Source organism: Pelophylax lessonae, assembly GCF_965119305.1.
Source record: "Pelophylax lessonae genome assembly, chromosome: 2".
In the NCBI taxonomy this organism is placed as follows: Eukaryota; Metazoa; Chordata; class Amphibia; order Anura; family Ranidae; genus Pelophylax; species Pelophylax lessonae.
This window is the reverse complement of record NC_138769.1, coordinates 723,820,694-723,834,849: the sequence shown is the minus strand read 5'-3', so window position 1 is coordinate 723,834,849 and position 14,156 is coordinate 723,820,694. Positions and strand designations below refer to the sequence as shown.

At 50.0% G+C, this 14,156-nt stretch overlaps 1 protein-coding gene across 1 annotated transcript in view; it reads left to right on the top strand.

Annotated features, from left to right (window-relative positions):
- Nucleotides 1–14,156, top strand: part of CHRDL2 (chordin like 2) — a 166,501-nt gene that overhangs the window by 91,058 nt on the left and 61,287 nt on the right. The window contains exon 2 of the mRNA XM_082244745.1: nucleotides 1,166–1,278. Within this exon, the coding sequence (XP_082100871.1) occupies nucleotides 1,166–1,278 (113 nt within the window). The remainder of the gene's footprint in view (nucleotides 1–1,165; nucleotides 1,279–14,156) is intronic.

Here is a 14,156-nt window from a genome sequence, read left to right as displayed (position 1 = left end):
GCACGCAGCGCTGGTCACTGTGCATTGAAAGGGGGCACGCAGCGCTGGTCACTGTGCATTGAAAGGGGGGCACGCAGCGCTGGTCACTGTGCATTGAAAGGGGGCACGCTGGTCACTGTGCATTGAAAGGGGGCACGCTGGTCACTGTGCATTGAAAGGGGGGCACGCTGGTCACTGTGCATTGAAAGGGGGCACGCTGGTCTCTCTGCATTGAAAGGGGGGCACGCTGGTCTCTCTGCATTGAAAGGGGGGCACGCTGGTCACTGTGCATTAAAGGGGGCATGTACACTGGTCACTGTGCATTGAAAGGGGGCACGCTGGTCACTGTGCATTGAAAGGGGGCACGCTGGTCTCTCTGCATTGAAAGGGGGAACGCTGGTCACTGTGCATTGAAAGGGGGCACGCTGGTCACTGTGCATTGAAAGGGGGCACGCTGGTCATTCTGCTGGGAAAGTCGGAACTGGTTACTAAAATTTTTGAATCCCACCACTGTGTTGGAGGTGTAGTGTTCTATGTATAGAGTGTAATAGATTTGTATTATGATGGTGTCCAGTGATGGGCAATGTTGGAGGTGTAGTGTTCTATGTATAGAGTGTAAAAGTAAAAAAAACTGTATTATAATCTAGTCCATTTTTGGGTCATGTTGGGGATGTAGTGTTCTGTGTATTGAGTGTAATAGAATTGTATTACGATAATGTCCAGTGGTGGGGTCATGTTGGAGATGTTGTGTTCCATGTATAGAGTGTATTAGATTTGTATTATGATGGTGTCCAGTGGTGGGTCATGTTGGAGGTGTAGTGTTCTATGTATAGAGTGTAATAGAAGAATTTTATTATGATGGTCTCCAGTGGTGGGTCATGTTGGGGGGTGTGATGTTCTATGTATAGAGTGTAGCAGAATTGTATTACGATAATGTCCAGTGGTGGGTCATGTTGGGGGGTGTGATGTTCTATGTATAGAGTGTAATAGAAGTGTATTATGATGGTGTCCAGTGGTTAGTCATGTTCACAAAACCCACAATGTTTCCATGTGTTTGACAATGACAAAACACAGATGAGGGTTTGACCTCAATATTCAGGTTCTAGAATTTTTTTTTTTTAGACCTAAATTTTTGGGTTGTGACTTGTGAGTCATTCTCAGTCACATGTTTACTTTCTCTTTCCAGGTCCAGATATCTTTTGTATATTTCACGGCAAGAAGTACAGTGCGGGAGACAGCTGGCACCCATACCTTGAACCTCAAGGGGTCGTATATTGTATACGCTGCATGTGTTCTGAGGTACGTCTACTGCTTTGTGTTCGCCATGTAAAATAAACCAATGGAAGCCCTCAAATTCCGAATTTTATTGCTGAGGAGTATCATTGTGGCTGATGTATACAGTAGAATAACTTTACCAAGTCAAGTGCTTCAGGTGTTTGGGGGAGTAGTCAGGTCCAGGCAGGCATCAATCAGACGAGAGTAGTCAGGTCCAGGCAGGCATCAAACAGACGAGAGTAGTCAGGTCCAAGCAGAGCCCAGAGGTCTAGGCAGGCAAAAAGCAGACAGATGGCGGTCAGCCTGGGTTGGCAGCAAATAGGCAACTGGAAGACGAGTATCATAGCTCTTTAGCTCTAAGATAGCTGGCAGTGAGACTCAGTACCAGCCACTTCAAAAGCTGGTGCTTAAATACCCTTCCTGTTTAGAGGACAAGTTTGGCATCGTTACTGGAAGCTCTAGAAGCCCTGGAGGTAGTTGAGATCCTGGAAGACCTGGCATGGATCCTGTGAGTAGTGTAACATTCTTGCTGTTAGTACAGTACTGATTGTTTCTGGTTGTGTCATTACGATATTGATTGTGTCTGTATGGCCATCTGTGGCTGTGTCCATAGAGAGGATTGCGTCTCTGCAGACATATTTCTGATTGTGTTTGTATGAATATTTCATTAGTTGTGTAAGTACAGTACTGAGTGTATCTGTGCTGACAAATTTCGGGTTCATGTTTGTGTTAGAACCTCTTGCAGATTCTATTGCTGTGTCTTCAGGGCCGACCTTAGGTGTTCAGGCGCCCTGTGCGAGCTAATCCTGTGCCCCCCCCCACATTTTCTTGCACCTTTTTTGCACTTTATTTGACTTTTCTTTTTTATGATCACTAATAACTTAGCCCCCCCTTACATCAGAGACCCTCACAGAGGCCCCCTTTACATCAGAGATCCTCACAGAGCCCCGCCTACATTAGAGCCCCCCTTACATCAGACCCCCCACAGAGCTCCCCTTACATCAGAGACCCCCCCACACAGAGCCCCCCTTACATCAGCGAGCCCCCCTTACATCAGAGAGCTCCCACACAGAACCCCCGTTAAATCAGAGACCCCCCACACTGCCCCCCTCACATCAGAGAGCCCCCCCACACAGACCCCCCTTACATCAGAGAGCCCCCCCACACAGAGCCCCCCTTACATCAGAGAGCCCCCCCACACAGAGCCCCCCTTACATCAGAGACCCCCCACACAGAGCCCCCCTCACATCGAGCCCCCCTTACATCACAGACCCCCCCACACAAAGCCCCCCTTACATTAGAGACCCCCCTCACATTTATTGCAGGAGAGAGACCTCACTTACCTCACGCTGTCTGCAGCTTTTTTTTTCTTTAAACTTCCCGCCTACACATCCCTGGGGAGTGTGGGCAGGGCAGACCCAGGAGGAGAAGGGGCAGGAGGAGGAGGAGCTGACGATCTCTCTCCTCTGGCGTCCCTGCAGAGAGGAGGAGGGATCAGTCAGCCGCGGTGTCTCTGTGGCTGAGCTGTGTGTAATACAGAGCTCAGACTGCAGCAGTAGGAGACTGAGGCACAGCTGCACAGCAGGAGGTAAGCCTGTGTTCACATAGGTCCAGGCCGCGGTCCCCGCTTACCTCCCGCTGTGCGGCCTGATCATCTGCGAGCTGTGATGACCGCACGGCGCCCCTGTTGCCCATGGCGCCCTGTGCGGCCGCACAGCTCGCACACCCCTAAGGCCGGCCCTGTGTGTCTTTGCTGGACAAGTTCCATCTTCTGTTTTTCCTAGTGGCCATAGTCCCTAGGACAGAAAGTGATGGCAAAGCCAACATTTTGCTTTTGTCACCAGAACAAGAGGTGTGGGGATGTCCTCCAATGATGACACCTGTTGTGGTGACAACGGTCTAAGAAGGGATTTCCCCTCACTTTGGAGAGGTCTCCTCATTGCCTGTAGTATATTTGAGAGGGAACGTTAAGGGGGGCCTCTCCAGTGGGACAGGAACAGCCCATGCTTTTACTCAACCTTGCCTTTGCTCAATCACTGCTGCATTCCCCCATAGGAGAGAAGAGATGAAGTCCCGTGTTTCGAAACGCTCTAGTCAGAGCTTACACAAGGCTAAGGACTCCTAGGGCCGATTCACTTTCGGCATTCCAGTGTGACCTGGCCCTTAAAGCGATATTAAATTCTACAAACATTTTTGAGCTCCCTGCAAGTTTGTGCCATAATATGCCAGTGTGCACTGCATATTAGCACATTTTGACAGATTTAGAGCCATCCAGTGGCGAGCCATCAGTGCTCCCGGCACTTCCATCTTCACCCAAACTTCCTTCTAAGTTCGTGCTGTTTAAATGACCGGGTTACAATTAGGGATGCACCAATCCGACTTTTTTGGAGCCGATACCAATACTGATATCTGGCGTTGTGAAATCGCCGATACCGATACGGAACCGATCCGGGGCTACACACAAAGCAAGCTGCTGAAGTACAGAGCAAAGCCGCTGCTTCATGTGTGTGGCTCCTCCATTCACAGGCAGAGTGCATCTGATATCACTCCGCCTGTGAGCCAGACCTATACAGGAAGTAGCGGCTCCCATCCCATACTACTACTACACCTAGTAAGGGATGGCTGAGCCGTTACTCAGCAAAAACCGGATCGGCCCGTGGGACGGCTAAATTTTACCGATCTCCAATCCAGCTATTTTGTCCGGATTGGGGCCGATTTCCGATCCGAATATCGGATTGGTGCATCCCTAGTTACAATGACATCATTCCCATGCATGCTCATGGGGGACACCATCACGGCACAGGACACGCAGGGTGTACTGCACATTCATCGGTGATGTCATTGGCTGAAGTGCATGTAGCGCTGCCCCCAAAGGGGCAGGTTCTTTCCCAAAGCACTGCAGAGGCAGCCAGGCATACAGCAATAGCTCATTGGCTCCAGCTCAGTAAGCAGTCTAGAGCAGGTGTGATTAGAGGTGCCGCTCCAAGCTGGGGTGTGAAGCCATGCTGGTGCTCAGGATTACAGGGATGCTGGTGTGAAAAGGGACTCATCCAGTAAGAGGTGAATATTAAAGCAAGAAACTGCCACACACCTAAGCTGATCCTAGTAAGGATGTGTACATGTGAAGGCCTCAGTCAAGGTCACGCCTCAGAGCATGCCTCCGACGCATTTCGCCCTGGCCACTGGAGATCTTTCACGTGTACACATACTAGGATCAGGTTTCCTAGTTTTCCTGTTTTAACAGGGTTTCTAAACAAGGGTTCCTCCAGAGGTTGCTAGGAGTTCCTTGAGCAAGGAGCAATTTTTGCCCCTCAGATACTGTAAGTTCCCATTGACACCATTGATCCCTTTAGCGATCTGCAATGGGGTGATCCTTTCCTATGACCACAAGTGTAAGGGGCATTCTTACCACCATCTGACCATAACACTAATGTATCATGAGTTGTAGGTATAGTACTTTTATTAGGGGTGCCCTGAGACTGCAAAGCTGTTTCAAGGTTTCCCCTGTGTAGAAAAAGTTAAGAAAGGCTGATCTAGGGGATGTCTTTTTAATATTTGTTGCTGACAAAATTTGTAACAGGAGGAGGATAGTAGGGAATGGAATGCTCCAAAACACTTAAGCACAATTCTGCAGAGGACACTTCTTTCTCTACGTGGCTGTAACAGTCTTTCACTCACAGCTGGGGACCATGAGACTAAAGCCCCGTACACACGCATCGATTATTGGCCAACCGATCGTCCGTCTTTTGTCCAGAGTTGTGTTTTGATGGTTGGAATGTGCCTAGACTGCACACGAATTTTCTCGTCCAACAAAAATCTGCTTCTGAAGTGATGTCATGTGTTGGTTTGCTTTCTTTGTGTTCTTTCTTCACTGAGCATGCCCAGTCTTGCTCATTAGATTTTTCCCTGTCTAAATCTGTACTGACTGCACGAAAATCGGCCGTGTTTTGACAGCCAACAAAAATTTAATAGCCTGCACACCAGATTTTTTTCGGCCGAAAAGTCGGAGTCGGTTGTCGGAAGCATCATACTAACAAGCCGAAAATCGGCAGATCAGACGTTGGACGAAAATTCCCTGCCAATTTTCGACACGTGTGTACGGGGCTTTAGTTCAGCACAGACAATGATGGACTGAAACAGTCCGAGTCTTTGCAGCTGGTGGCCACAAGGCAAATTGGTAGCACAAATAAGACTGGAATAGTCCAAATCCTTAAAGCTGAGGACCACAAGGTTAATTCGTAGCACAAGTAGACAAGCTGGAACAGCCCACACATCCACGGCTGAGGACCATGAAATGGATTAGAATGCTTACAGATCCCTAAGTGGAACAAGTCCATAGGCTTCAGCCATAGTAGAGTAGTACATTAGCCATCCAGAACTGCTCTAGAGGCAAACAGCCCCCCCCCCCCCCCCCCCAAAGCTCGCAGATCAGTTCCCTCTCGGAAAAGTTTTGGAGACAGTTTGACCAGGGCTCCAGCCAATTTACCACCTCTTTAGCCACCTACTGGGCACGCCTTCCCAGAGATTGGCCAGAGCAATGCAAATATTCAACCTAGGCATTGGAATTTCCCGCCCTAAGCTCTGGAAGGTTCTTAACAGAGGTAGGGGAAACTGGAGCTATAAACAGACCCGGACAATCACATTTTCTGATTACAGAGCAACTAAACATCCTCATTCCCCTTGCATCCGCTCCTAGGAGTGTGCTACATGTGTATACCTTAAATGGCACGAATGTAGGCTGTTTTCAAGGGACCAACAGGTAAGATTTTATAAACTTACCTATAGGGCAGTGGTCACCAAACTGCAGCCCACGGGCCGGGTAAGACCCGTTGATTGCCTTTATCCAGGTAGGGCACTATTCCTCCCACTGAAATCAATGATGGGGCACTATTCCTCCCACTGAAATCAATGATGGGGCACTATTCCTCCCACTGACACCAATGATGGGGCACTATTCCTCCCACTGACACCAATGATGGGGCACTATTCCTCCCACTGACACCAATGATGGGGCACTACTCCTTCCAATGACGAGACTCTATTCCTCCCACTGATACCAATGATGGGGCATTATTTCTCCTACTGACACCAATGATCGGGCACTATTCCTCCCACTGATACCAATGATGGGACTCTATTCCTCCCACTAACACCAGTAATGGGGCACTATTCCTCCCACTAACACCAATGATGGGGCACTATCCCCCCCCCCCCACTGATACCAATGATGGGGCACCATTTCTCCCACTGACACTAATGATTAGGCACCATTTCTCCCACTGACACCAATGATGGGGCACTATTCCTCCCACTAATACCAATGATGGGGCACTGCTGTTCCCACTAATACCAATATTGGGGCATAGTTTACTCCCATTGATGCCAGAGCATATTCTGCTACTACTGCCACAGTCCGGCCCCACTAAAGTCTGAACACCTTTTAACTGGCCCTTTGTTTAGAAAGTTTGAAGACCCCTGCTTTAGACATAGAAAAACCCCAAATGCCAGTACTGGGTTTGGCGTATGGTACCAGTGCCTTATTATGGGAGGACGAGAGTGGGTGACATGGACTGGAGGAATGAAGAGCTGGTGACAATATGCATTGGGGTTGGGTCAATCTGTCTTTGTCCTCCATTGGCAAAGGGCAGGTTCAGTTTAGAGTTCCAGGGATACTTTTTTTCTCCAGAACTAGTTGGCTGCACCCAGAATTTCAGATTGTCATCATTTTATTCCATTTTTCTCTGCAGCTGTTTTGCAGCCATCTGTTTACCTGCTCCCCGCAGCCGTGTCGTAAGATTGCTTGTTAAACGCCCGAGTCTGCAGGGAATAGGACTTTGGCACGGAAGCAGCGCAGGTTTTCTCCGGGAGGTTTCCTTGAGCCGGGTCCAGCAGCGATGGTGTTAAGTCCCTAATAAAGAAGGCCGAGTTTCAGGAACACACTGCTCCATTATCCGGCGGCAGTGGAGGGTTTCATGACGCGGTTTACGCTCCTTTTACAAGCCATAACATTTTTGTTACTAATCCTTTTCCCTGACCACTGTTCCCGAGCTCCAGCCGTGTCTCAGCCACTGGAACAAGGAGCCTTTCATGGGCTGCAGAGCTGGCGCTTGTTCCTGCCGGGGCTGGACCCTTGCCAGCTCATTGATAAAGATGTCCCTATTTCTCACAGGTGCTAAGCCACATCACTGCGCTCGGGTGACACTGGCATGGCTCCTCTCTCCCCCCCCCCCCCCCCCACCTCGCTGCTAGACGGGACTGACATCACCTGCTCACCAGCTCCTCGTTCTCCGACAGATTCATCATTTATTAAAAATCCTGTCACTTCTCCAGTGTTATATGATGTTAAAGCAACCTTGTCATTAAAGAGACCCTGTCACCAACCTAAAAAGAGCAGGTAAAAGCACAGAATAAAAATCAAGTAAATAAACCCTTTCACTGCCATGGACCTAAGTATCACCTTGTGTGTCAATGCCAACTGTCAGCTTTCTAGGGGAAGTGATTTAATTCGGCATGCTGCATGTGATAACATTAAAGTTACACTGAGGGCTCTATTCACTAAAGCCGATCGCATTCGGTATTTAGGTGATCTTACACATTTTTCCCAAAAAATGCGATCCTGAACCTTTCAATTCGCTATTGTTTTATGTGGCCTTTACAGCAAAAACGCTCAGCAAATACCACATACAACAGCCTTTAAAGTCAATCAGTGCTGCCATCCAGTGCCAGTCAGTGCTGCCTCTCAGTGCACGTCAGTGCCTCCTCATCCTTGCCCATCAGTACCCACCAGTGCCAACTAATCAGTGCCATCTATCAATGCAGCCTCATCAGTACCCACCAGTGCCACATTATCCGTGCCCATTATTGCCACCTTTCAGTGCCCATCAGTGCTGCCTATCAGTGCAGCTTTTATCAGTGCCTCGTCATCAGTGCCGCCTCATCAGTACCCACCAGTGCCGCCTAATCAGTACCCACCAGTGCCGCCTAATCAGTGCCATCTATCAATGCAGCCTCATCAGTACCCACCAGTGCCACATTATCAGTGCCCATTATTGCCACCTTTCAGTGCCCATCAGTGCTGCCTATCAGTGCAGCTTTTATCAGTGCCTCGTCATCAGTGCCGCCTCATCAGTACCCACCAGTGCCGCCTAATCAGTGCCCATCAGTGCCATCTATCAATGCAGCCTCATCAGTACCCACCAGTGCCACATAATCAGTGCTCATTAGTGCCACCTTTCAGTGCCACTGGCTGACACAGGGGATCACATGACCAGACCAGAGTGGATAGGTGTTGAGAGCAGGGAGGGACCACTGACAATGGATGGTAAAGCCTGGCGTAATGACATCACCCATGGGCTCCTATGGCCAGTCCGTTGTCGGCCCGCCCACCTCTCCCCTGCAACCGCCAATGGCTGACACAGGGGATTACATGACCAGACTGTAGGTAGGTGTTAGGAGCGGGGAGGGACCACTGACCAATGGATGGTAAAGCCTGGCGTAATGACATCACCCATAGGCTTCTATGGCCAGTCCGTTGTCGGCCCACCTTCCTCTCTCCTGCAACCGCCACTTGCTGACACAGGGGATTACATGACCAGACCAGAGTGGGTAGGTGTTAGGAGCGGGGAGGGGGAGGGACCACTGATAATGGATGGTAAAGCCTGGCGTAATGACATCACCCATAGGCTTCTATGGCCAGTCTGTTGTCGGCCCACCCTCCTCTCCTGCAACCGCCACTTGCTGACACAGGGGATTACATGACCAGACCAGAGTGGGTAGATGTTAGGAACGGGGAGGGACCACTGACAATGGATGGTAAAGCCTGGCGTAATGACATCACCCATAGGCTTCTATGGCCAGTCCAGTGTCAGCCCACCCTCCTCTCTCCTGCAACCGCCACTTGCTGACACAGGGGATTACATGACCAGACCAGAGTGGGTAGGTGTTAGGAGCGGGGAGGGGGAGGGACCACTGACAATGGATGGTAAAGCCTGGCGTAATGACATCACCCATAGGCTCCTATGGCCAGTCCGTTGTTGGCTCGTCCACCTCTCCCCTGCAACCGCAACTGGCTGACACAGGGGATCACATGACCAGACTGTGGGTAGGTGTTAGGGAGAAAGACCAATTAGATTTAGCCTGGAATTCTACTTTTAACAATGACAAAGCTATTGCAGAACTAACAGGCCCATAGCAGAAATTAAAAAACTCCTCAGGTCCATACAAGGGGATGAAGGGTGTACAAGGAGAGATCTTGTTCAAGCCGCTAAAATCCAGCCGCGTTCTACCCAAGGATGGCGCCCTGTACGCACATAGCCGTCACACATGGGGGAGTCCGGCTATGGCCGTCACACATGGGGGAGTCCGGCTATGACCGTCACACATGGGTGAGTCCGGCTATGACCGTCACACATGGGTGAGTCCGGCTATGGCCGTCACACATGGGGGAGTCTGGCTATGGCCGTCACACATGGGGGAGTCCGGCTATGGCCGTCACACATGGGGGAGTCCGGCTATGACCGTCACACATGGGGGAGTCCGGCTATGACCGTCACACATGGGGGAGTCCGGCTATGGCCGTCACACATGGGGGAGTCCGGCTATGGCCGTCACACATGGGGGAGTCCGGCTATGGCCGTCACACATGGGGGAGTCCGGCTATGGCCGTCACACATGGGGGAGTCCGGCTATGGCCGTCACACATGGGGGAGTCCGGCTATGACCGTCACACATGGGGGAGTCCGGCTATGGCCGTCACACATGGGGGAGTCCGGCTATGGCCGTCACACATGGGGGAGTCCGGCTATGGCCGTCACACATGGGGGAGTCCGGCTATGGCCGTCACACATGGGGGAGTCCGGCTATGACCGTCACACATGGGGGAGTCCGGCTATGACCGTCACACATGGGGGAGTCCGGCTATGGCCGTCACACATGGGGGAGTCCGGCTATGGCCGTCACACATGGGGGAGTCCGGCTATGGCCGTCACACATGGGGGAGTCCGGCTATGGCCGTCACACGTGTGGGAGTCCGGCTATGGCCGTCACACATGGGTGAGTCCGGCTATGACCGTCACACGTGTGGGAGTCCGGCTATGGCCGTCACACATGGGGGAGTCCTGCTATGGCCGCCACACGTGTGGGAGTCCGGCTATGGCTTTGATGCTCAGGGACCTTGGCGCTAGTTGCTGCACATCGGTAACATTTTTTGTGACACCTTTTCTCACTCTTAGCCGTATTTGCCGGGCACTTCTGCCGGGGCCGGTGTACAGCATGTGCCAGGTTTGTGTTGGCACAGATCGCATTCCTACTTCTATTTTACAGACTGCTATAAATAAGCGCTTATGAGCAAAATCTTATAAATGACACCGAAGCAACTTCTAGCAGCAAATGTGAAAATAATATTGCAATTTTATTCTCACAGCAATTCTTCCATCTTTAAAGTGAGCCGGTGATTTGCCCATGCCGGCCAATTTATATCGGTATTAAACCCAAAACCAAAAAAGTCATAAATTGCAGCTTACCAATCATTAGATGTAGCGGCTGCATTCGGTTTTTTTTTTGGTTTTTTTTTTTGGTTTTTTTTTTAGGTTTTTTCCCCTCTGTTTGTTTTCACCTGATGATCTGGCCAGTACCAAATCTCCCTCATTAAAGCACCCCACTCTGGATGAAGGAACACAGGAGCAACTTTCGACAGCAGCTTTGTCAGTTTGGTGGGAGGGGAGTTTTAGATGGTCTAGCACAGGGGTCTTGAATTTAAGCTCTTGGGCGTCCAGTTAGGAAAGTTTTCTTCTGGCAGAGTTCCGAATTGCATGTTTGCACTATACCACATCACAGCCCCCCCCCCCCTCTCCGTTCATCACAGTCCCCCCTGTACATCCCTATCCTCAGCCCCCCCCCCCCCTTCTCATCACGGCTCCACCTTTTACATCAGTGTCCACAGTCCCCCTTTACATTACAGACCCCATTCACATCATATTCCCCTTTACATTACAGACCCCATTCACATAACAGTCCCCCTTTACATTAAATCCCCCCTTCACATAACAGTCCCACTTTACATTACAGACCCCATTCACATCATATTCTCCTTTACATTACAGACCCCATTCACATAACAGTCCCCCTTTACATTAAAACCCCCCTTCACATAACAGTCCCACTTTACATTACAGACCCCATTCACATAACAGTCCCCCTTTACATTAAATCCCCCCTTCACATAACAGTCCCACTTTACATTACAGACCCCATTCACATTATATTCCCCTTTACATTACAGACCCCATTCACATAACAGTCCCCCTTTACATTAAATCCCCCCTTCACATAACAGTCCCACTTTACATTACAGACCCCATTCACATCATATTCCCCTTTACATTACAGACCCCATTCACATCATAGTCCCCCTTTACATTACAGACCCCATTCACATAACAGTCCCCCTTTACATTAAAACCCCCCTTCACATAACAGTCCCACTTTACATTACAGACCCCATTCACATCATTTCCCCCTTTACATTACAGACCCCATTCACATCATTTTCCCCTTTACATTACAGACCCCATTCACATCACAGTCCCCCTTTACATTAAAAACCCCCTTCACATCACAGTCCCCCTTTACATTACAGACCCAATTCACATCACAGTCCCCCTTTACATTACAGACCCCATTCACATCCCAGTCCCCCTTTACATTACAGTCCCCCTTTAAAGTAATCCAACAGTGTCCTCCGTTCCTCTTCACATCACAGTGCCCCCTTTACACATCATCATGCTCCTTTACACAGTGCCCCGTTTACCCATTACAGTGCCCCATGCAGTCATAGCCCCCCTCGCCTACTTTACATCAGTCCCCTTTCATCATTCAGCCTCCCCTGCACACCTACCAGTCCGAATTTCATGTTTGCACTATAACGCATCACAGTTCCCCCTGTACATCACAGTTCCCCCTGTACATCAGTCTCCCCTGTACATCACTGTCGTCAGCCCGCTCCCCCCCTTCCAATCACAGCTCCACCTTTACATCATTGTCCACAGACCCCATTCACATTACAGACCCTATTCACATCCCAGTCCCCCTTCACATCCCAGTCCCCCTTTAAAGTAGACCAACAGTGTCCTCAGTTCCCCTTCACATCACAGTGCCCCCTTTACACATCATCATGCTCCTTTACACAGTGCCCCCTTTACCCATGCAGTCATAGCCCCCCTCGCCTCCTTTACATCACAGTCCCCATTTCATCATTCAGCCTCCCCTGCACAGTCCTACCAGGGCAAGAGCACATCATTTGGGTGTTCTCTCTCTCTCTCTGGTCTGCAGCCCGGCCACTGCTATCATCCTCACAGCGGGTGGGGCAGGAGGTGCTGCATCTTGGGACAGAAGGACGGGAACTGTCCAACCTATTACATTACCAAGCAGATGATTACTGAATCCCGCCCTCTGTCCCGATAACCAGCACCTCCCACCCTGACCGCTGTGAAGATGATAGGGGTGGCCAGGCTGGAGACCAAATATAGAGAGAACATCCAGACTGATAAGTGGCACGGCCGTGGTCCGGATAGGACTGTCGCTCAGTCCGGGCCTGGACCGCGGTCCGCCATTTGGTGAACACTGGTCTACCAGATTTAGATACACTAAGAAATTGGAGCCAAAGCTCACACTTTATAAACGGTTACAGCAGGGCTCGACAAATCCCAGGTCGCCATGGCGACTAGAAATCATGTCCTGGCGTCTGGGATATTGTCAGTGGCAGGTGTAACGCTCCTGCGTTTTATGTATGATGTGGATTTTCAGCTGCAGAAATATTCCACTTCAGTAGTCATGTAGAGAAACGCTGAGACACCAATCCCAACTCTCAATGACTCACCATGTGTGGATGATCTCAATTCAGCAAGTAAATACACACACTCAATAAGATGTTTCCTAGAGTGACTTATGTATATAGTAACACAGTGATGATAGGCTGAAGAGACAGGTTGGGTAGAGATGGTAGATGACAGACACTTGAAAGGAAATGTTCTTGAAAGTAAGATAGTAGCAGATGGGATGCAGATAGGTTTAGCAATCATGTATGGTAGCAGATGACAGAGTAGCAGGTGGACATACAAGAGAGATCAACCTAGTGCAAGAACAGGTGGTAGTAGGCTCAAGAGCTAGCAATCTTAGATAATGCAGATGTAGTAATAGTCCTTAGTATGCAGAGCTAGATAGTGTAAGCTTTAGTATGAAGGTTATAGAGGTTTCCCCTGTGGGGTACTTATCACTAATAGCAATGTAGCAGAGGAGAGGTTCGGCAAGAGCGGATGATCCGGTAGCGGGATACAGGGATCAGCGCAGCGTGGTTCCGACAGCGAGGTATGCTTGCAAGCATGAGAGCTTCAAGACCGGTTAGCATCAAGGCACAAAGCAGTTTGAACGAACACATGTGAGTGAGAGCCGGCGATCTAAATAGCCATCCAGTCCGGCGCTCAGTGATGACAGCATCAGTCTTAAAGGTGTATGCGCACCTTACCAAAAGAGAATGGTGGGGCGCATACACTTATGAAAGAGTAATTAGGGTACCCAAAGGTACCAGAACATTACAGCAGGTGCTTCAGCTGCCATTACAGGGCAGGCTGCGGGGCACCGCCATCATCATAGGGAATGTGATTAGCGGTGGCAGTGGGGATGAAGACGACCCGGGGATGGAGCATGAAGAGACACGGCGGGAGAACTTGGGGGGGACCAGTGACCTCACTACAGTAATCAGTGCTAAAAATATGCGCTGTTACTGTAATAATGACACTGGCAGGGAAGGGGTTAACACCAGGGGCGATCAAAGGGTAATGTGTGCCTAGTGGGGTGCTTTCTAACTGTGAGGGGGATGGGCTTGCTGAATGAATACGGAGGCCTGT